The sequence below is a fragment of the Nyctibius grandis genome, chromosome 20 (genome assembly GCF_013368605.1).
Source record: "Nyctibius grandis isolate bNycGra1 chromosome 20, bNycGra1.pri, whole genome shotgun sequence".
In the NCBI taxonomy this organism is placed as follows: Eukaryota; Metazoa; Chordata; class Aves; order Nyctibiiformes; family Nyctibiidae; genus Nyctibius; species Nyctibius grandis.
In genome coordinates this window covers 5,552,367-5,577,677 of record NC_090677.1, presented here as the reverse complement: position 1 = coordinate 5,577,677, position 25,311 = coordinate 5,552,367, and the positions used below count along the sequence as shown (strand labels likewise).

Genomic DNA, 25,311 nt, shown 5'->3' with positions numbered 1-25,311 from the left:
AGGTACTACACCAAGTTGCTTAGTCCCTATATTGTAAGGGTTTCAGAAGCCTGTGTTTGAAGTGTTAGTGTTGTGGAACAGAGTGACAGCAAGTTGGGAAATAAATGAGCAGAATACCCTCTTCTAACCTCCTGGCACTGTGCCTTTTAACAGAGTAGAAAAAAGCAAAAAGGCAAAATGTCAGCTCCAAAACATTTTTCATGTTGTAAAATATAGCGTCCCCACTGAAACGCTTGGTAAGAGACACATTGAGGGGGCTGATATTTCACTAAAAAACAGTGAGTTATTGCAAAAAGGTCATGTGAACACATGTCTAATGCAGGAAGAAAAAAGCCCCCTTAGGACTGGGAATTTGTATCTATGTCCTACAGATGTCATGTTAGCCCTTCAGACAAAAGTCTCAGCAGCACACGCTGAGCTATTAAGTTCGAGGATGCAAGAGCTTTCACAAACAGCAAACGTGACTAAGAGGATTTGGATATTTGAGCACACCTCACTAGTTTACGTCCAAGCTGACCATTTCACATCTATTAGTCACTCAGAACAATCACTCTTTTCCCAGCAGAGCTTACTCATTTGCAAGATAAAAGGAAGACATTTCTGCACATGCCCATAATATTCTTCACCACTGGGGGCAGCTTTACATAAGACTGCATTCGCCGAAACCAAAGCAACAGTCGGACGGAGCTTTCAGAATGACAGTATGCAGAAGTGAGCAGAGCTTGGTCGTTGCACGGGCTTATTCTACCTTCTATGCTACAGAGCAGCTTCCTAGCCGGATCGGGTACTAAGTAAGGGAACTGCTGTGCTATGGAATACAGATGTGTGAATTCAGATAGCTAAATGGTGCTTGGAGGAATCTAACATGCTTTCCTATCAAGAGAAATTTTAAAAGCCAGGTTCCTAACTATAAAGATGCAAAAACATAATATCCATGAAGATCCTATTACCTAGGAAGAATTTGACATTTTGCTGCGAATGCTGTGTTGGGATTGATTTATTCTCGGAGTGTTCTGCATGGCTGGCAAAGAATAATGTTCCAAAATCGGTCCATCTCCCAAGGGGTCCAATTTTTCTTCCTGGGTGTCAGCGAGCCCTGACTCACTACAGTGCAGCTGACAGGGGCTGCCATGCTTGTGGCACCCTAAGCAAAAAACAAAAGACCTAAGGACGACCTTTGAACAACACAAAGGATGGGTATGTTTTTCATGTTATTTTTCTAATGTATAGTTCATAGCCACTGCATAGCCTGTGCTTTAATTACTTCATAGACTTACCTTGATGTGATTTGTTATTCCAGTTAAATTGCTTAGGGATTACACCTTTTACCCAACTGTTTTTCAGTATTTATATAAAGGCATTCTTTTAAACAATCTGAGTAAAGAAAACAATGTGAAAAGTAGTTGAGTCAAGCTAGGGATTTTTAAATGATTGTTGAAATAGAAGATTTTAGCATGATTGAAAGAAATGACTGATGTGTGGGGGGATAACTTTTCTAAGTTGTTTTTATTTCCAGGTTTCAATGTAATTAGGCTACTGAGCGGATCAGCTGTAGCTCTGGTAATAGCCCCTACTGTATTACTGACAATGCTTTCTTCTGCTGAACGAGGATGCCCTAAGGGCTGTAGGTGTGAAGGCAAAATGGTATATTGTGAATCTCAGAAATTGCAGGAGATTCCCTCAAGTATATCTGCTGGTTGTTTAGGTTTGTCCCTTCGATATAACAGCCTCCAAAAACTAAAATACAATCAATTTAAAGGTCTTAATCAACTCACCTGGCTCTATTTAGACCATAACCACATCAGCAATATTGACGAAAATGCTTTCAATGGAATACGCAGACTAAAAGAGTTGATCTTGAGTTCCAACAGAATCTCCTATTTTCTTAATAATACCTTCAGACCTGTGACAAATCTCCGGAATTTGGATCTGTCATACAATCAGCTGCAGTCTCTGGGATCTGAACAGTTCAGGGGCTTAAGGAAGCTGCTGAGTTTACATTTGCGGTCCAATTCCCTAAGAACCATCCCTGTTCGAATATTTCAAGATTGTAGGAACCTTGAACTGTTGGACCTGGGTTATAATCGCATCCGAAGTTTAGCAAGGAATGTCTTTGCAGGCATGATCAGACTGAAAGAGCTTCATCTGGAGCACAATCAATTTTCTAAGCTCAACCTGGCACTTTTTCCAAGGCTAGTCAGCCTTCAAAACCTTTATTTACAGTGGAATAAAATCAGTGTGATAGGACAAACTATGTCCTGGACCTGGAGCTCATTACAAAGACTTGATTTATCTGGCAATGAAATAGAAGCTTTCAGTGGACCTAGTGTTTTTCAGTGTGTGCCCAATTTACAGCGCCTCAACCTGGATTCAAACAAGCTCACATTTATTGGTCAAGAAATTTTGGATTCCTGGATATCCCTCAATGACATCAGCCTCGCTGGGAATATATGGGAATGCAGCAGAAACATTTGCTCTCTGGTAAACTGGCTTAAAAGTTTTAAAGGGCTGAGGGAAAATACAATTATTTGTGCCAGCCCCAAAGAGCTGCAAGGGGTGAATGTTGTCGATGCAGTGAAAAACTACAGCATCTGTGGCAAAAGTACCACGGAAAGGTTTGAATTAGCACGAGCTCTCCCAAAGCCAACGTTTAAACCAAAACTCACCAGGCCTAAACATGACAGCAAGCCCCCTCTGCCCCCAACTATTGGAGCCACCGAATCGAGCTCCGAACCCGAGCACGACACAGAACACATCTCCTTCCATAAAATCATAGCAGGCAGCGTGGCCCTTTTCCTGTCTGTGCTTGTGATCCTGCTGGTAATCTACGTGTCATGGAAGCGTTACCCAGCCAGCATGAAGCAGCTGCAGCAGCGCTCTCTCATGCGAAGGCACAGGAAAAAGAAAAGACAGTCACTGAAGCAAATGACTCCAAGCACACAGGAATTCTATGTAGATTACAAACCTACCAACACTGAAACCAGCGAGATGCTGCTGAATGGAACAGGACCCTGCACGTATAACAAATCAGGCTCCAGGGAATGCGAGGTATGAACCATTGTGATAAAAGAGCTTTTAAAAGCTGGGAAATAGTGGTGCTTTATTGAACTCTAGGGACTATAAAGGGAACGTTTTTCTCACTTTTCTGGCACAGCTCTTCCATGTCACTTTTTTGTACATTCATAATACTGGTCATTTTACTCTCATACATAATCAACTCATTGAAATTTAAATACCGCAATCAATGTGAAGCCTGAGCTCTGGTTTAATACAATACCTATTGTACAAACCCTCTACTGATTTCATTAAAGTCTCTCTTGTTTTTAAATAGAAAACTTCTTTCATAAGTAATCCACTGCACCTGCAGCGACTGTGCCTCTGTTTAGGGAGAAAAATGACAACAATGAAAAAAAAAAAAAATCAAAATCAAACTCAGCTTCCCTCCCCGTGCCCCCGTCCCCCCCCAACCCCAGCCCTTGCTCTGAAACTCACTTTTTGAACAAAGAGTAAACTAAAGACCCAGGTACTGTAGCATGATATGAATTCTAAGTTGTCTGAGGAGAGGGATGGTGCAGGGACAGCTCTGAAAGAATGCCTGATTTCTGCCCAACACAAGATATAATAAAAAGCCAGTGGGGAGTTAAAGACATAAGGTATCACACAGAAAGCAAAGCAGAGGGAAACCTAGGCTTAATAAAAATTTAAGAATAAAAATGTACAATGGGAGTTACTGTACTGCATTATAATACAGTGTTTCTGGGGCTGATAGCTATTAATTGAAACCTGTTTATGTGACTTCATACAAAAGGTGCCAGTGTTTATCCCTTACATCCAGTTGCCTTTCAGAAAGTAGTCAAAAGGCATTCATTAAATGAGGAGCAGAAATTCCTTATTGATGCAATTAGATGAACTCAAATGTGCAGCAGCAAAAGCAAGACCACTTCCTGCACACATTTGTTACAGTGCTCATTAGAAATTCTCTTTTCAAGACAGTCAAAGACATTAATGTAGCTGAGGAAACCATTAAATCTGTCATTTTCTTCTATTTCTTTTTATTTGCTGAGCTTGCTAGGGTTTTGTGATGTGTTTTGCACACTGTCCCTCTAATAACTAAATAAAGCTTCAATACTTACAAAGTCAAACAGTGTACGTTTTAGAAATACTACCACCGCAAAGAGCTTTCAGAGAAAACTGGTTACTCACTGATCTGAGAAGACTGCATCCAAAAATCCTTAAAGAAATCAGTGACAGATTACTTTTCTCTCTTAGCAAAATCCTAATGACATTACAAGAATTCACAGATATTCATTTTTAATGTGTAGTCATTCATCAGTGGTTCTGGACAAAATATAAATTTGTAACCCGGCTACCCCCTGCCCTCCTTCTCCCAAAGTCATGTATTTTTGCAGGTTGTAAAAGAATACAACATCCCCCCATACTTCCAAATAAATCCTATCTCCTATTTTGATTATCAGGAAGCGGGGGGGTGGGTGGTATGTGTGTGGTTCATTCTTGAAATAATACAGCAGCACCTATAGAGAAGCAAGTCAGTAATGTAATTATCTCTGTGTTAGAACTTGATTTGGTTTAGTAAACTGCACATCTTCAATCACTTGGGAGGCAATGTTTCTACAAAGCAGTTTCACTGCAGCAGGGTAGAAAAAGCAAAACCTTAGCAGAACGTTCTCCTGAATTTTTACTGGAAAAAACCTAATCACAGCCATTCACCTTGAAATATGCCAGATACAATGAAAACAAAGCTAGAAAGCATCTCTTAAAAACAACTAATACACTTGAAGGGGTTTTGTTTTGGTTTGTTTTTTTTTCATATAGTGAAACCATTCTCATTTTCAAGGACTGTAGTGTGAAAATGACAGAGAGTAGAAGCTTGAGACTAGACTGAACCCTGCAACAGTGAGACCCCATTTTCCTGAGTACAAAGAGGATCCCACACAATTAACACCACAAGTGCTTGAGACGCTTTTGCAGCACTGAGCAGACTGTGATTTTTTAACCTGAGTTGTACCTTGAAAGTTGCTATTAAAAATTCAGTTTTCTACCAGCAGGTCTTGGTTAGCTCTGTACTGAAAGATTACAGTTTGCTGTAAACTTCATGTTAAAAACCATCTCTGTACTTCTACAGGCTTTAATATCTGCAGTGGTGACTAATAATAGGCACAGCCAAAGCAAGAAAGATTTGGCCCAAAACATACATATGTACATATATACATATACACAGACGTGTGTATGTACATATATAAAAATAAAAGAAAATTTTGCTATTTAGTTGCTAACTACAATCAAAAAATCATTTCACACTATTATTTTACAATTTTTGCCATTTGAATATATTAAATACATCTTCTAAAGCTTCTTAATGGACAGTGATGGTGAATGAGTTGTATATAACCGAGTTTGACTTTATAGGCTTCCTTTTATGTTTCTTTAATGTCTTGTTCTAACCATAACAATACTCAGAAAGAACTAATCCATAGCCTCCTACAGAAAGCAATAGCTGTAAAATTATCAGTAGCTCCTTTTAAAAAATAATTAATTATGGGCGTGAAAAAGAAAATAAGGCCAGTATGTCATTAATCATAGATAATAAAAATAATAATGAAAATTCAGCATGTTTATATTCAAGGACAGACATGCTCAGAACAACTAATTCAGTTATTGCCTGAAAAACTAGATTCACTTTTCATGAATTTCCAAACATATACCAAACACAGAGGAATGTGTAATCGCTGATATGGTCATTGAGAATGAAACCACTGTCTGATTACACCACATAAGATGCCCAGTGTAACTCTTTGAACCTTCTTGCACAGCCTGAGGCCTGTGAGCCGAGTTGTTAAATCCCACTCTAATGGCTATGGCTTAGAAAACATTTTACACCAGCGTCATAACATGTTACAACACATTATGAAACCCATGCTTCCATTTGTGCAAAGACTACAGGAACTAAGCTAAACTTAGCCTCGCCACTGTCAGATGAAACTCTATAGAAGTGACTTGTTTTCGGTGGCTAGGCCACCAGAGCCACAAGTTCTAATCATTTCATAGAAAACGACCTGGTCTTAGCTGAACAACTTTGAGTCTCTGTGAAAGGCTGCCCCTTTCCTGAATACAAATGAAGTGTTAAAGCCTCAAAGATTCCAGAGAATAAATTTCTCCTTTGCCACTCTCCAGTTTGGGCAGCAGGTATCTAGAATTGTGATCCCAGTTTGTCTTGGGTTTTGGATATTTTGGTGCCAGTCTCTCACAAAACTGTTAAAACCTTGCTGGGGTGATGTCGGGGAATCCTCAGAGGATGCACAACAGCTATGATGGCTCTTACAAACCCCTAAGCCTTCATACCAGTATTTTAGGCACCAACTTGAAGAAGGAGAGGTGATTAAATGCCTCTCATGACCTGGCTATCCCTAATGGATCTGATGGTGCCTACGTATTCCAAGTTTAGGAGAGTAACGATGCATTTTGAAGGTGTCTGGGTTTTTTATTGGTGTGTTTTCTGGGGGTTTTTTGGTGTTGTTTTTTTTTTAAATCCAACTTCTATTCCTTTTCCTGAGTTATATATGATGTTCTGCGGCTACCACTTGAAGATCAGGGCTTTTCAAGCCACAAAGTGCAGTACTCTTCCATGCCCATTTTCATTGGGTTTGCAGTCTTTTTTGCAGTCTACATTTATTTAAACAATGTTGAGACAATATTAGGTGGAATCAAAAAACAAGACTGTTTCATTTTATCGTAGCACCCCAAAAATCTTAAAAGAAGTCAGGACTTCCTCTGCTAACTGCTGCACAAACACCTTCCAACAATCTCTTACATTAAATGTTTACAAGGGATGTTGAGAAGACAGAATAAACAATGACAGATTTGAGGTAATTTGCTCAAGATCACACACCACTTGAGTACTGGGAATATAATCCAGTCTCCTCACACCAAAATATCCTCCTAGCCAGTGGACTGCTTGGCCTCAACTAAACGACCTAACTCCTGGAATATTCAAGTGGTATTTCAGAACCAGAAACCACACAGAATGCACATCTTTTGAAAAAGAAAATAACTAATGGACTAAGCAAATTCAAGGAGACTGGTAATGTTCATTCACTGTGTTGAGATTACCTCCAGCAATAGCAGAGTAAGAAAATAATAATGAGAACAAGTGGCTTGAGTATAATGAATGCAGGCTTCTCTACCAGCTGGTAGGTTTTCATTACTCACTATCTGCACTTACACAGTCATCACAGCTTAAGATTTGGCAATGCTCTTTTTTTTTTATTATTATGATGATGAAATAGTGAACCTTGATATAAAATTCAATTGCAAAATGAACATAAATGTACAATATTCCTGTAAACAGAGTTAAGAGATTTTCAGTTTGCTGCAAGCTAATGGCCTTTGCTGTCAGCCACCCAACTCTAGATAAATATTCTCTTCGATGAATTTCTGTGGAACAATAGTGACATCCAGCGGGTAGTTAGCTTAATCACAGGTATCTGCTGTCTGTATCAGTTCACATACAGATACGTTTGCCTTTTTACTTTGTATTCTTCTGTATCATATGCTAGTAGCATCAAATCCTTTCACCATACTAAGTATTCAACTGTATTTTAATTTCATCTCTGTGCATAGGAGTCATAAACTGAATGTAGTGAATGAGTGGAGAAAATAAGAGTAGAGGAATGTTAGCAAGGAATGGTCTATCCATTGTGTAAGTCACTACTAGCAGTAAAAAGCAAGAAGCATATAAGTAAGCAAGGACAGGAGCTGCAACAAATTTGTGGCCCTTGATAAAACACCACTAAGTGACTTTTTAAGATACTATAAAAATAAACTCAGACTGCAAACAACTCATTCAACTTCCTAACAGCAGAAGATTGGAAAAAAATATTTTTTAAGTTTATTTTTACAATAATGAGAGCAAGATATTATTAGACATCAAAAAGAAGGGCACTCACCACCTGGGAACAAGTTAAAGTAACAGTTTCATCTCGAAAACACACAATGTACAAAAGAGACAAGAAGCAAATGATGAAAGACCAAATTCACAAGCAACAATAAAGGCAAACAATGGGAAACTCCCCAGTGACATATGAACACACAGCATACTTGGGCAGAAGTTGCTTGCAGCAGCATCTGGTATGTTTTGCAGCAACTACTTTAGGCCTCAGAGTAACTCTAAGCCAATGTTACTGGCAATAATTTTAAACCACAGTGAAGGACATAAGCCAATAAACTCAGGATTATAGCTCTGTTGGTAACAGACAGATTTCATTTCCCTTAAGAAGATCCACAAGAACTCATTTCACTCCACACTGAAAGAAATACAGTTGTGTTTCTAACTTTTTATGTACTTAGGTGTGTTTGGAGGTCACCTATCAGTCCATGATATGCAGCCTAGCTAGGCTTTGTAGAATGGGTGTTATCACAGTGGTACAGCATAGGATTTTGACGTGATCCTCAGGGTTATAGCCAAACTATTGCTTGGCATAACAGTGAATGGAACACAGTAGGGCACAAAAGAAGTAAAAAGTGACTGTGTTCAACAGCTGTGAATAGATCACCAAGGAGGTCATAAAGTAATAAAAAGGAGTTCATTCAAGACACTCCGGGATGGCTAGCTGTGAGTTGAGGCCAACATTTTACTTACTAGAGAAACTGCAAATCTCATTTAGAATGGTTACAAACATCATAAAAGCAGTAATGAAAAAAGATTTGCAAGTAGCAGGCAGTATCTTTTATGTGACCAACCCATCAATAGAAATCACACCTCCCTACAATTCTTGTCTTGCTCGTATTGTTAGACTATCATGACCATAGCATTACCATTCTAATGTAAGAATGAGTAATGTTTACTGAGAAGGGACAAAAGGGCACTTAATCTGTGTTTATTAACATCTTCTTTCTAAATAGCTTAATGAAACTTACTGAAGTTATTACAGGAAATATGTGAAAAATCACAAGTTTAAGATTCTTCATTACTGAAATCAACTGAACTCTTTAACAAAACAAAATATTTCATTCTTTACTTACAGTTTCTTACTGTTTCTCACAAACTCTTTCACTTGCCAAGAAGAAGCTGAATGACTGGAGACGTAATCTTGAAAATGAGTTTTCCAAAAAGCCCTCAAATGTGTCCTCTTAACCCCTAAAACCATTCACTTATTATGTTCCAGTGTGACAAATACATTCACTATGTGTCGCAGCTTACACTCTTCACTGAATGTTATATTTCTAGTACTTCAACATTAGCAGTAGCATTGAGATCATATAGGACTTCATAATTACAGTTCATCCTTGCAAATTCTCAAAGTGTTTTGTGGCAGCACAGCCAGACTCTATTAACACATCATAAGGACATACGAAAATAAAACACCCCAATTACTCATCTACTTACACTCCAAACAAGGACACAAATGCATTACAAGGTTTATTGCTTCACTACACCATTGAGAAAATCATCTGCCCAGTTCTGTGTGCAAATCCTTTTCTTCTTCAAACTAACAAAACATTTAACTAGCTAGGTCTCTCAGGAACCTAATTGCTTAATGTTGAAAGATAAAAAAACCTAAACACCTTGATATTGGCAGCAGCCTGTAAAAGTTGTCATCATGAAGTCAGCCTTTATTAGTTACTCTCACTTGAAATCCAGCAGCACCTCCCATACTTGTCATGTATTATACCTGCACTATATCCCATAGTGTGATGTACTAACTATAGGAAAACTTTGCATTTTTATGGGCACTTCTGTTCATGTGCATAATTATACTGAGAGATGTAAACCAGAAAAGACTCAGGAAAAGGACTGCATATGGCTTACAGTGCTACTAAAAAGTTAGGGAGGATCACTTAGCTTTTCCAGAAGTTAAAACAAGTGGTTTTAAAAGAGATAAAAATCACATTCTAAAGCTAAACTGGAATGTTAAGTAAATGTTTGTGCATTTCTTAAAAGTACTTAAGCATCTATTTTTAAAAAATTGCTACTGTCTAGTTCTGGGTATATTTAAATATCAAACAAAAATCTTCTCTAACTTTTATTTCACACCTAACTTAATGAGAGGGAGAAAATACCTTCTTATAACGTAAGACACTTCTTTAAGAAGCTGTGGGACTGAGCTGAATGGGAATAATCAAAATACATTTCATCTTACTCTTTTGTTGTTTCTTGCATGATTATTTTCAACATCTGTAGGAATGATGTAGTACTGCTAACTGGTAACATGTCCATTATTCTAGCTGAGTACATTCTCCTGGCATTTATTTTGCACTTCATGAAAAAGCACGGGTTGTGTTGTTGGGTCTTACATGTGCCCTTTATGGTCAGGAACAACTTACTCAATTAACTAGTGTCTAGTTAATTGGTGCTGTAGAACTCATGGTTCTGATTTTAAATCAGGCACTTAGTTTTCTACTTCCTTAAAGGCTGCAAAACTCACAAATCGACCTCAAAATAATGTAATGAGATTACTATCCCCTTCCAGGTTCAGCTGTAACTCAGGGAAGAAAATGTGCACAAAACATTCGAAGGTACAAAACAAGATCTCCAATGGAAGCTGGGCATCCTAATTGCCTTTGTAATTCTTCCCTTCATTGCCCTCAAGATTAAAAGTAGCTGTAGATGAAGGAAATGTGAAGATTGAACATGTGTTTTGCTAGAGTGTAGATAATAAGCAATAATAATACATTAGTCATACAATCTCTGAGCCACTGAAAGTACAACTGTTATAAATGGTTTCCTTATTCTAAAATAGAGACTTTATAATGTACATTCTAGTATACACACTGTTCCTTGTTTGCTTTCTTTTTTTTTTTTTTTTTAATCACATTATGTACGAGCATCTGTTTGGCTTGTGGTAAGTTGTGCAAAAGCCACAGATGATGACAGTATAAAAAAGGGAATACAGTTTACAAAATGCAAAATGGAGTCAAAGAGAAAAACACTTTAGGCTTCATCTTAATTAGTGTTTTGTTGCTAATTTTTCAGTTTCCTATAGATTATCCTGTTTATTTTAAAACAGACTATGGGAAAGGTTTTCAGAGCTGCAAATGGAAATTTAAACACCCAGATCCTGCCCAATTCTTGGAATAGTTGAGCACTTAACCTTTGTAACAGAACATTATCTCCTCTCCCCTTCTCCCCAGAAGCTGAAATTTGAACAAGACTGTTTGTAAGGTCTACAAAGTGCTCTGATCAGCTTCAGGAAGCTAAAAATTCTAAAAAATTACCTTCCCGGACACTTTGGCAATTTTTCTTGCAAGTGAAAGGAAGCAGTTGTACCTTGATGATGTGGAGGTGGTGGCAGGTATATCTTACTAACATTGGGTGGGATGCATATTGAAAAAGGGTATATACTGGGGAATTGCCTTCTGACCCACTACAAAAGGGACTGCCGCTAATTCCTGGCACACAGTTGAAATGAACTGACCTCAGAAAAACAATTACCTACGGTTGAGTTTAAAAAACAGATTCTGGAGTCTGTTTTTTAATCAGATTACTTTATTCCCCACATTCCTCCCTAATAACAATCATAGTAATCTTATACAGAAAAATTTAGCCGAAGTTTGAGAAAAGGATCATCTTTTCCTCTTCAAAAAAGAATAACATCAAATAATCATTCCAGCACATCAGAGTTTTGTTAGCAGTGCACTGTTCCTTCTAATATAACACTTTCATATCACAGTATTAGCCTTCCAGCCATCTGTAATATGAGTCAGATCCTCAGAACAGCGCAGGCTTCATTCTACATTGCTCCATACCAGCCAGCTTCTCCTGAATCACACTGTACTACCCGGAATACATACACATTGCATATAATAGCAATTTCCAATTCAAAAATGAATTTCATGTGATGTTACACCTGTGACTCACAGTGCAATGTACTTACTATCCACCTTCCAACAAAAGATCACAATGTTTCCTAAGGCTAATTGTACCTATCACGAACAGTCTCTGTACTTTTGGGACTAAACGTCTAGTTTTCCCTACTTTCATTTATTCTTAACAACAGTTTCCAGGCTGTGCTACTGATACAAAATGCAGGCCTGCAGCAAAAACCAGCAGTATTATTATATGAGCTCAGAAGCTCCAACTACTAGTCAGTAACTCGCCCCTCATTAAAGAACAGATTTACTTCAAACATACATGGTGCTGGACAGCATATTTCTATTGATCCCTAGTGACACTGGCAACACAAAAATAATTTTTCATTTTTCTTAGTGAATGGCACAATCACAGAGAACATGGGGGAAAAATTTCTAACATTCTAAATCAGAATCCTGTATAGTGAATCTTTACACCTTTGACGTTTTGCATAAGTGGCTTCCTCTTTTTAAAATACATATGTCAAAAATAAACCGTTTGCTGCAGGGGAAGCAATAAACTTTATGAGGAAGCCTGCATGTAATTGCCAGTAACCAAGTTCTTTTCACTAAGAGTTTGAACTTATATCCAGTGTTTATCTTACAGCTTAAGGAAGCTTACAGTATGCAGCTATGGCATCTCAACATTCTCTTACTTTTTTATTAACTTTTGCATATGACCTTTCTTAGGACAAACCTTCAAATATTATAAAGTTCAAAGTTATTGCCTGTCAGGCTGAGCAGAAGGCAATAACGCTGCAGGGGAAAAAGTGACTGTGAGAGGTATGCAGTTGCCCTTAGTTTGCATGTACTAAAGTCCATTTTTATGAAAGCTTAATAAAGCACAGTAACTTAAACAGTTATGCACAATTCCTTGCTTTCCAAAGGATACAGGTTTGTCTGTAGGCAAAGCATATAATGGTAAGTTCTGACACGTAAGAAATATCTTGTAGCAGTATAAAATAATTTGAAATCATAACATAATAGATTGCACTCTCAAATCTGAAAGCATGCTGTATTTGGACTGTAACAGTATCCTAAATTAAAAATGCCTATATATCAGTAATAATAACAAAATGCATTTTTCCAAAGCTGCAGAACTACTGATATGTATGCTTTGGCTTCATGTATAAACTGACACGGCAAATTCTAAATTTAACAAAGTCAATTTCTTTTAAAGCCTCATCACACTAATTACATCCATCAAGTGTGTAAAATACATTTTGTCAGCTAAGAACAGAGGACTTCAATTAAATGTAAATCCTTATTCAGCACTCTGTTAATGGCTCAAACTCATTAATGAGGTGATGAAAAGAAAATGCTCCTACATGCAGACTCTGCAGTGAGGATTTCTTACAAGTACTCATTATTTCCACCTAGTTCATATACCTAAGGAAGTGTCCTATATTTCTGTCAACACTCCAATATCAATAGAAAAAGATAACAAAATCTTGTTTGTTTGTGAATGGGCATGTATACATATTTGGGGCTTCCAAGAGAGATGACCTTCTTCCCTAACCTAGAGGGCTCCCAGAATAGCCAGGGTGACACTCGAACCAGCTGTGATCTGCTGCTGATTCAAACTCAAGACACCTTCTGCACGAAGTTTGCTATAGCTATTTGATAACTTTTTTGCAGTCCCAGCAGCTCATTTGAAAAAGTATTCCATATTCCCAAACCTTTCCTCAGCCAGCCAGCAGCATGGCTATCCAAAACCAATAAAGTTCACCCAGCAGGTACCAAAATTCTGCCTCAGAATCAAAACAGAAGAGTCTGTCTTTTAAGCTGTCTCGGTAATAAGGCCTTCAGTAGGGCAGAGGAGACTGTCAAAATGGTATTTTAGGCTGATTGTCCAGCATTTTAGTTTTTCAAATAAGTAATATGAACACTAAGGGCAGACTGCACAGCATGCCTGGGCTTATAAATGCTTATAATGATTTTGGATAGATCCTCTATTTTAATTAATTCAGAAGAGCAATAAAAAGAGGTTTGAAGAACTGCAGGTGAACTACTACAGCAGGATGGGGGGAGACATGAGAGTCAGAGGAACATATCCCTGTTCTCCGAAACTTGAAAATTTCATTTCAATTTAGTAACATCAGGATTCACGAATTTTCATCCTTGCTGTAGATTGCAGGATTTTCTGTATGTGTTTATAACCTTAAGGAAAGTTATTATGGGGATTTCCCAACTGCAAGACTCCCCTAGATCAGGTTTACTTCTCATAGAAAGGAAAAGTATCATTATTTTGATTTATCTTTCAGATTTCTCTCTCCCACTCCACTCCCTTTCTTTCCCCCAGTCTGGGCTCCTCTTCTCTTTGGAATATCTGTTTCCCAGAAATAAAAAGAGAATCCAAGGGCTACATATAAGTGTACCAGATGCCCTTGAATTTCTACCGAGTCTACCAAGTTCTGCCCCTGCAAAGCCTTGCTTACAAACAACCTCAGCTCCAACAGCAAGCAAGCTTTCAGCAACAAAGAAATGTTAGAGATATTTTCACAATAGTTTTAAATTACTTCCCCCAGTAGAGCAGACTAATTGATCAAATAAGAAGTAAAATGAGATACAGTGAAGTGATTCATGCTCAAATACTAAGAAAAAAAATAAAACAGTTTTGAATACTTGTACCTTCTGCAGGAACCCTATCCTATCAATTTAAAGTGAAAAGTAAGATAATGTTCAAAAATTGTTATGCATGAGAAAACAAAAGTTATCTCAAATTATAGGCCTTGCCATAACAGCTTGCTGATTAGTTACAAAGAATTGAATTTTTCGTATCAATGCTTTATTGGGGCACTGTATGGATATGGCAGACAGGATATGTCCCTACACTGCAAAAAGGAAGCAGATTTGCCTAAGGTTAATTCCACACTAACTTAATTATTAATTAATCTCTCCCAAATGCATTTTTTTAATGTACTTAAAAAGGCCTTTGCAAATAGAAGTCCTCTGTTTATCGATAGGACAGTTTTCAAGGCAGACAGCTATGCTGCAGTATATAGACAACATTTCTTCAGCTGATCTGGTTAATTAAAATGCATGGTTATAACAGGCTCTCTTAGAACTGCAGCTGAATAACCCATGATCCCTTTTTTTTCTCAGCACCACAGAACACTTTGCGCCTGTTTAATAGGGCTATTTCAGGATTTAATCGAAGATTTCCAATCTACACTCTGGAACAAGGAGTCCTTCCCTTTTAAAAGGTTTCAAATAAACCACTCGTTTTCATAGAGATCCCTTCTGAATATCTGCAGCCTGTGCCCCTTACCTGTGCCTCCATTCAATTTAATACTTGTTTTATACGATTTCATACTTCCTCTTCCATTTCTCTGCATCCCCAACACAAAGGAAAACCAAACAACACTATCGCATGTTCTTTCCAGCATAAATCTGCAAGTCCAATTTTGTTGAATGAATTCAGGAGGACGTATTAACAGTGTTGAAGGGAGAGGGTAACTGGGAGAACTGCAAAGGCTGACAGAAAACCTGTGCCAGGCAGAGGATGGAGCAGTACTGAAAGCAGAAATCCACCTGCTATGTAGCATTTGCTAACACACTGCAGTGGTGCTGCATGCTAATGTAAGTAAGAGAAAGAAGAAGGGAATTTGCAAAGGAATATTAACTTCAAAGAGGTATAGGCATTAAACTGTTTGGAAAACAGCCTGGAATAAAAGAATGCCTCAAAGTCAACCACTCAAAACTAGCAGACACTTGAAAACACAGCCCCTCCCTATTTCTGTTTATACATTGTAAAAATCCCTGTGAGAATTACAAGGCTCATTTAGTCAATAATGGTAAGACATGTGGATACCTGAAAATGAAACATCTTCAGTTCTGTTTCTGTTCTGACTGTATCTGACTCAGTTCCTTCACGTGTTGGACCCATTGGTCATTCACCCAGAGTTAACGTGGATCATTTGTGACACTACTCCAAAACGATCCTCTAATTCAAACTTCTAACTCGAGACCTCTAGTCAAATACCTTGGCTGGGTTGGCCTATGTATCTTTTTCAAGGAGTAGTGGAAATCTTCAGTGAGTTACACGAACTTCTGTATCCTTCAGAGAAAGATTATATATTAGGTCTCATCTGCTTTACATTCAGCTGTGCCATGAGCCTACCAAAAATGACTGAAAAGAAGCTGTTCTCTAAGCCATATTTTCCTTTCTAACAGGCGAATTCAAGTAGACCTCCATGGTGCAGCCTGCAAAAGGCTCCCTTGTTGGCAAAACCATACTGGGTGGGTGTTCAGGGAGGTCCAGTTACCTTTGCAAATACCTTTACATTTTTTTTGTGCCACTGAAGCAACACAGATCAGTGAAGAATCACTGCACATCCCTCTTCCGCTGGTTTCACTCTATTTAAGAGTTTGTTTAATGGACAAAACAGTGCCCTTTCCAGGGTCTTCAACAGCAGCATTAGCTTTCTCAGGTTAACTGTCAGCTCAGGTGTGTTATTTTTTAGGAAGTGCCGTTTTGCTTGATAGTAGTAACACTGACTATAAGAACAATACACAACAGCAATACCCTTATGCTTTCCTATTCTATTAACGTTCCCAGAAATCAAAGCCTGCAGAAGCCAGTGACCATTAACCTCCGTTTTATTTCAAGCTTTTATAATTTTAGGAGTTTAATTTCAGGCTTGCAGCCTTCAGGCTGCAGAGCTGAGACTGAAGTAAAATACAGCAAAGAAGCAAATGCATGGCACAAGTTTAAAAAACCCTTTTCCTGAGACCCCTGGTCATGTCCCCCTGCCCAAAATTTGTTTCAAGGCATTTAACATCTTTTTCCCTACTTGGAGTAAATGTGACAAAGTTTTGGTTTTAAGTAGATAAGGGAGAGAGATTTTCAAATCTTCACTAAGAATCCTGTGACATTTCCACTAACTTTGCACCACGGATGCTATCTGCTTTTGTAACAAAGAAATGCCTCCTGGTTTGATAGTGGCCAGGTCAGTGAGTCCCCAGACCTCCCCAAGAAGTCGCGCTGAGTAGGCAACACCTGACTATCTTTCAAACCCTGAATTTCTTGTCAGTGGACTGGATGAATCAGGGCTGGAGGGATGGCTAGGACAGCATACTCATCTCTTCATTTTTGCCATCAGCATGAATCCAGCAGAAAACTCTACTGCTATTAAAAAGGAGGAAGTGACTCTTGGACCCTTATTCTCTCTTTTTGTTTGACTCAGACTGCTCCCCTGGAACTCAAGACAAGTTAAGAGTTTCCCACGTGTCCCACAAAGCTCAAAGGAAGACAGAGCTTATTAAGAATGCACTGGCATGAGGACTTTGTGGGTATGGCTACCATAAAGCCACAAGGGTGTTTCAGAAAGTTTAACCTTCATAACTAATTCATACATCAAAGCACTCCAAAAGGTTAGCTGAATTTTACAGAAGACTCATATGCTGCAGTTTGTAAATCAGCAGTATGAAAGTAGGACAGTGGTATCGTGCTGACAAGAGGCCTTAGCATTTAACAATTTCCTCACTAAATAAGCATGACTTGTGATGGCTGCAACAAATCCGCTCTTCTCAGTATCAGCTTTTCAGCACAGCCATTGAGACAGGGAGAAGCAGCCTAGGATGCCACCTTCCCTTCTCAACACAACGTCTAGCAGTTGAAGTGTGCGCTTTCCATACCATCCACACACTTCTGTATGGAGAAGCTGAAACATTATGCTACTGTTGTTGAAGGACAGACCCAAGAAGCACAAATGGCCTACACTTTACATAGATCTTCACAGACATGCGTTACACTAACGCAACATGCAATGTTATTCCTGTTGAAATTACGGTCCCTTACTAACGCACAGAATCATTTGGTCTAAGATTTAGAAAATTTATGATGACTGTACAAGGTGCAAAGGAAGCCAGCACTACAGAGGAAGGATGATTTCATCATAAACAGCCCTTTTTGCATTCTATTTTTCAAAGGCTTGATTGATTAAATAAAATTCATTAGCTCCTGCTACACACGAAAGCTGTAGAAGAGAGCAAGCAGGCCAATCTGTTGAGTGGAAAGGAATATGGCACCATTGATTTTTCACATCTCCTAGAAATCAGGTTCAGGGGGTTCAGGCCATCTTGACCTATAGGTGAAAAACAGCTGATAATACCCTTTATGTCATGTCCCAAATCCTCCTCAGGGAGAAGGATCTAGAGCCACCACACACTGTAAAAAGGTTGTTTTTTTTGTTTCTGAGTTTCTACAGGCTGATAGCTTTCAGTAATGGATTCTGTAAATCTTTTCTATCACTGTCTTTCCTCCAGGTGGGAAGGTCTGGCAACAGTCGCAGGCAATGTTCTGACACGCTGCAGTGGAGGAAGCCAGACTACTGCCTGCCGGACCCCAGTTCCTCCCAAACCAAAGGAGGCCACAAAACACCAAATTATTTTCACTTTTCCAAGTCAAGTCAGTCCCCTAGTGAGCCAAATATCTGTTGTGATGTTTGTCTGCTTACCTTCACATTTGTTTATGTTTTGGGAAGGCAGTAGATAAGGACATAAAGACAAAGACTTCCTCTAAACTATACCCTCAACAAGAACAAAGTCAAACAGAACTACATCTCTTGTTTTGTTTCTTTTCTTGGTCTATGCAGAAACAAAACTCATCAATCTGGCAGGTAATTATTCTTCTTACTCGGAGTTTTAGTATCAAATATAAAAAAAACCACTTAATTTTCCAGGAATTTCTAACTGAAAATAAATAGCTCATCAAGTCAGGTAACTATTGATTAACAAATTAAAGATTATAACATTCCTCCCCAACTGCTTCATAATAGAATTAATTAGCAGTAATTAGAAATAAATGTCACTCCTTAAAGTAATCTTAACAACAAAAATATTGAAGCACCTTTCATTAGAGGGTCTTGAAACACTTCACAAGACATTACTAATGCCATTTATACAGAAAAGACACCTGATCTGGTTTTCTTACAGACGCTGGCAGCACTGGGAGCAGCCTCCCACCGCCAGTCCCCAGCTCTGACCATTCGATCTGCGTGACCTCCTCTTCCACACAACTCAGGGCAACTTCGTTTAATCGAGCCAGAGTGGATTTCCATTTCTGTTTATACCTTAAAACTGGTATTCAAATAAATGTTGTACATTATCAGTACTTGGGAAAAGGGCTGCTCCTCACTGCATTTTAAGAACCTTGTCAAACAGTGACCCCTCGGTGAGGTGGGTGGGAAGAACACCCAGCACACACAGCGGTGGGCGCCTCACAACCATCAGAGCCGCTTCACAGGCTTTTCCCAAAGGCAGGTAATGCTGTAGCTCTCAGATGGGCCAAACAGGTTTAAATGTGCAAGGGATTCTGTCTCCCCTCAACGGTGTAGCTCGTAGCTGCAGTTCAGGAAACCCTAATGGGAATTGCCTTCACCCCAACATACATGGTAAAAATGACATCTTCATCTTAGCTACTATCTAGCCCCTACTCCATCAGCAGAGCTGATCACATTTTTGCTTGTGAGATTAACATAAACTCATTTTATACAGTGAAAATTATATATTATTCCTTCTACATCCTTACTCCATTTTTTAAAGTTTATTCATTAATATTATTTTATTGGTTTTTCTTACTCTCAAAGAAAGTGGAAATTGGGTAGGAGACATGAGTCAGATGAAGCAAGAGCGAAGGATTATGCCAGCAGCAAGGGAGCAACCCCAGACACTACCATCTGAATTTAGAAAGGTATAGAATTTTTTAAATTAAGATATAACCTTAATCCCATAATAGCGCACTTTCAGAAGTGTTGCTTGAAGATCTATACCCTGTCAAACCATAAAATAGAATTACTCGGAGCTTATAATCACCACAGAAATCACGTAGACCTGCTGTGGTTTGGCAGGCTTTCCTCCTACATTGACAAATATAAACCAGATGATGGTGGTCTGCAGAACTTTAGGGAAACATAATGCTTGACAGCAGAACAACACTGCATTGGCAAGTATTGTGTATCTTCCAATAAAATAAACAAACAAACTCTCACAACATCCATTCCAGCAATTATGACCACCATAACAAATCCAGAGTTTGAGTTTTTCGGTTTTAAAAGACTCATTCCACTTTGTGAATTATGGCTCTTCTTTCTAAAGTGGCTCATGATCTGACGTGAATACATGATTGCTTAGCGGTTCATGTACAGGCAGGTTATTGTAAAATTATTACTGTGAATGTCTATCCAGATTAATACTTTCTATAAATTGAGAAAATGACTAAAATCAGATTTTGTATTTAGCATCTAATAATCCAGTGTTGTTAATTTTTTTAATTAATAGCTGAAATAATAACTTTGTATTTATACTGCCAAAATTCAGTTTCATTGCTAATCCCTATATATTGATTTCTATTTGTCCTACCCAATATGAATTAGCAAGAGCATGCTGACGTTGTAGTTATCAATTCCAAAAGATCCAAGTTTACTGTTCAAAAGCAACTAATTTTGATCCTAGTACTTGCATTAATACCAACAAGTAGCACTGAAACACACCTGTCTATGATAAACTAATGAAATGCAGCTTAAATAAAGACAAGCACTGATCTATGTGGCAATGGCCACACGTCAGTATTATGCTTCACCACTGATACTACATACAGAAATGAAAAATGCATCATCCAAAAACCAGACAACTTGAAAGAAATATTCCAAACAAAAATTTTTTAATATAAGAAATATTATAATAAAGTGACACATGCTGAGCACACAGAGCCAGGCTTGCCCATGCAGAAAGAACAGGGGATTATCAAGAAGGTACAGGACTACACCAAGGACTGTGCTAGCCTGCCCTCGGCGTGAAGAAACCACATCCTCTGCAGTACAAGTAGCTCAGGAGAGTTCTCCTACATTCCTAAATGGGGACCAGCTACAAACTGCCAAATGCTGCTTCTCTCCATCTCTCCCTGCAAAACATGATGGCAGGTGAGGAGGGGGTATAAGTGGCACTTAACAAGTTGAAAATTCTGTCCCAGCTTCCCTTGACCACATTAGCATTACAAAGGAGTAGGAATACTAATGAGATTACCGCTCTAGAGAAACTCAGATCCAAACTGAAACAAATATTAACACAAAAGTTGTTTTCTTTAATCCCATTGTGATTCTGTTTAAAAAGCTCAGATCATGATGATACAGGATACAAGAATCTACCTTCAATCCAGGGATGCATTTGCAGAAGCACAGACAATTGCAATACCTCAGAAACTGAAGGAATATATATATATATGCAGGGCATGTAACTATTTGTGCCGCCTTCTGAGCTAAGGATCTCACAATCACACTAGGAAATGTCATACTAGACCTGCCTAGCAGGCTTTCTAACTGTGAGTAACTGGTGTCTAACAACAGGTAGAAGTACATATTTAAAATAAAAAAAAAAATACAAGACAGGCTACAATAGTTAGAGAAAAAGATCCTACTGTCTTAGCCCTTAACATATTATCCCTTCAGGCATGTGGATCACATATCATACTTTTGATTTTAAATAACATACTTGTAAGTGTTCTCATTATACATTTAGAAATAAAATCTTTTTATACAGAAATTCTACTGAAACCTTAACATCACTCAGTTATGGCAGCAAGTTCTACAGATGAATTATGGACTGTGAATAAAAATAATTTAATAGGCCATTTTAAAATCAATTCCCTATCCCTTGCATCAAATGCTTCTAAACATTTTGCTCAGCAAGCTCCAAACCACTTCTGTTTCAACTAATCTTCCTTGATATTACATAAATAGAATTGAACATAGACTGAAAAGGTGAAATATTTACACAGAGGCATTTATTAATTTTTACTGTATTTTCTAGTCTATTATATATAAGCCCGTTCATGTCATTGCTGTACTCTGAACAAGCCTTTTGAACACAGTATCCAGAAGGACACCACATACTCTTTTTCACTGCTAACACTTCTTAGATACTAACGGGAGACGTTTAGAGTTCAAATTATTGCTACTGTTGCCAACAGGCATTACTTTACATTTGGCTATTAATTTTGCTTGATATGGTACTGCTCATTCACCTAGCTTTGCTGAGTTCTGGAACGTCCTGGTTGCATTTCCTAGGTTTGACAGACCTAAACAAATCTATATTATCTGCACATTTTGCCATTTCCCTTTCACAGAGACTACAAATCGTACAGCATGAATCTAACCTCAGTACCTGAGGGCTCCCTGCTGTTAACCTTTTGCCATGTGGAAAACTGACGCTTCATTCCTTCTCTCTGTGTTCTGGCTCCAGCCAGTCCCTACCCCTTAAGAGTAGTTCCCCTTTCACCTCGGGACTATTTAGTTTCCCATATAGCCTCTTAGGAGGAACCCTAGCAAAGCCTTCCTGACAGGCCAAATAAATTCTGTCAATGTGCTCTTCTTTACCCTGACAGACAGTACTGATCAGCTATTGCGGTAAAGCTGTTCTAGAAAAAAAAAAAAAAAATTTTCTGGGTTGGTGCTACTTTTAAGCACCTAAGACAGCAGTAGGTAGCCCTCATTTACCACATCTACTTGACATGACATTGAGGAGACTGATAAAAAGTAGCTATGTGCAATATTTCAAGTATTTACCGTACCACCTCTCAGGAAACACATAAGGAGGACTTTCCCCAGCAGTGGTTCCAAATTTTTCTCTTTGGTGAGTTCAGGTCAACCCCATAATGTTATCCTTAATTTATTTGTTTTCTGGTTTAATTATGCTTAGGGCTAGTTTCCAACAGGATGTACTTATATTAGGCTAGACTTACTACAAAGCACTAAGGCTTAACAGAGTGTAAAGACACAGCTGTTATCTTCATTCATAGGCACTGGGTTAAATCTAGAAAAGTTTATCACAAAGCTATCATTCTGTAGGGAGAATTCAGATCTTTCACTTTCCCTTTGGAAATCAGTGAGATTAATATGAAAATCAAGACTTATTGTGTTAAAAACTACCATTCACTAATGTGTGTAGAATTAAATTTGATTAGAGTCTTGTTGATGTACAAAAGCATGTAAATGACAAAAATTAAAATCTGTTTTACAGTTGGCAAATAGAAGTGTATGTAATACTCGACAGAAACAGCATGCAAGTTTACAAGCATAGCCAATATTCAGACAAAGGCATATTTACTTCAAGTAATGTCTGTCATTCTAACAATCTGTGCATGAATGCCTCCATACTAGAGTAAAAAGAGAAGAAAAATAACATTATATAAATTATTTATAAAATACATACACGAGCTCAGTCACACTTTTGGCTATCCTATTAAAATACCATCTTACAAAAACTAATACTGTCTATTCTGAGCTATTTTTCACACAAAAAAAAGATAATTTGCCCTCTTTATGCCACAAATAGAGACACCATAGATTAACACGTTCTAAGTAAACATATTTTTATACATCTTACATATATAAAAACAGGAGCCACTGCTTATTAACGACAATAATTAAAAACCATTAAATGAAATCTCCAGATATCTTCATGGCACTAAAATCCAAACAGAACATCTTCTTTTGAATACTAATCCACATAAAAAGATACAAGCCTGTGTGCTTATAGCTAGGCTACCAAATCCAAACACGAGCACCTTAACTTCTGTTCCAGAGGTATATTACTGCCATGAGGTACGTGGGAGAGGAAAGGACAGGCAACCACACCTAACTTCACAGGAGCAAACTCGATCCCTAAATTATGAATGAAGTCTCTTATCATCCATCCACCTAAATTAGACATGGTAAAATCTCAGTGGTATGAATAGTCCTGCTTAATTCCATCAAATTGAATGAGGTGATGGATGTTCTTGAAATAACATTTGGATGACTACTTTAATGGGGGTTTCTTTTAAGATTCAGGTCTCCACAGGCAGTTTCTCTTTACATGGCTAAAACAAGGTTTTAAAAGTTTAGCTTGTTCATATACATTTTCCCTTCACAGGTCTGTATAATGTTCATTCTTAATGTACTTCAAATATTCATAGATTTGTATTTAGAGAAGGCACACCTTATCAAAATACGAAGCCATTATAACACACCTGTTGAGAGAGAAGCTTCAGAAAACTAGCTGTCTTGTGCAAAAGCAGAAATACTGCAATTTTCATAGTCAATAAAATGCAGAGCTTTACTTACAAAAAAACCCAGAGAAATATCCATCTTGTAGGTGCCAACAGAGCAGGGTTTATTTTTTCTTTTAGTAATCAAACAGAATTTAAATGAAAAACCATTTGCAACCAGGTTACAAAAATTTCCATGTAGTACAGAATATTGTTAGTTCATCTGCCTGCTATTATCAGATCAAGATTAGATGAATTCATGCTAATGTTGTCCTTATAACCTCCTAGAAGGTTAAATATTCTCACTTCTGTAATAAATCAGCTGTTCTCTGCTTGCATGTGAAGTGTTACGTACTTGTAAAACATCACCTGGTGGTGAGAAAAAGGAGGGAATACAATTGCCATATGAGTCCAAAATTTGCTGTGGTTCAAAATCCTGTTTCATTGTATAGCTTTATGCATCTCACTGCAAAAATAAGACTAAAGATTGTCTTTCATTATTCTCTCTGGGATACATTATTGCCAATAATTTCAAGATTATCTTAGGAAATTACTTGGTCAAATTTCTAGAGCAAAGCAGTATGGAAAAACATCTAACCCTAATTGTTTGGGAGCTTATTTTTCACTAGCCAGTGTGCATAATGACACAAACATTCTCTTTTGTCTCTAAAAATACGGCAGCTCCCACTTGTCCTTGTATGACCTGCCTTGTATTTCTAAAGTGAAACTGGAATAGTATCAAAAAATTTATCTAATGCTATCAACAAGCAGCATGTCTCACAACGTCCCATGGCCTTCTGCAGATTTCAGGGCAAGTCTTCAGCCTCAGCATCTGCAACTACGCTCAAAATCAATCATGACAAACATATTAACTAAGGCTGACTCAGGAATGGATTTAAGCAACTGACTGAAATGTCATTAAGTTGAGTCACTCGCTCCCATAAACATAAATCCATAATAGAGCACGGACGCTCATCAGTCTACCTGCAAAATTCATCTGAGTAGCGACACTTTGTAAAAGCAGCAGAGGATCCCCAGAGAGATACCCGCATGGTGAGACCTCACGTCTCCTTTCCCCCGGCAGCCCACAGGCACACATGCAGAAAAGACATCAGCCAAAGTAAAACATGAAACAGTGAGAGCATTTCCCAAAAGAGGTAGAAGAAAACCAAACCAAATGTACACGTGTTTCTAGACAAATGCTGAGAAGGTTAAAAAGGAGATGGGTAAACTAGAACACCTACTTGTAAGTGAGCATGTTTTTAAGCATGTCAAACACTTGGAGGAAAGAGATCAGTTATTAGTACATAGTACCTGGGCATAAAGGATAAAGAAATGTGATCACTCACGTCAATAAAGAAATTGTGTTAAGAAATCATATTACAAATAGCTTAGAATCATATCAGAGCTTGGTGAAA

At 38.1% G+C, this 25,311-nt stretch overlaps 2 protein-coding genes across 5 annotated transcripts in view; one reads left to right on the top strand and one right to left on the bottom strand.

Annotated features, from left to right (window-relative positions):
• Window positions 1–25,311, bottom strand: part of CTNNA3 (catenin alpha 3) — a 515,833-nt gene that overhangs the window by 283,200 nt on the left and 207,322 nt on the right. The gene's annotated exons all lie outside the window — the stretch shown is intronic.
• LRRTM3 (leucine rich repeat transmembrane neuronal 3) overlaps window positions 1,468–25,311 on the top strand; it is an 88,325-nt gene continuing 64,481 nt past the window's right edge. The window contains exon 1 of the mRNA XM_068416492.1: window positions 1,468–3,048. Within this exon, the coding sequence (XP_068272593.1) occupies window positions 1,468–3,048 (1,581 nt within the window). The remainder of the gene's footprint in view (window positions 3,049–25,311) is intronic.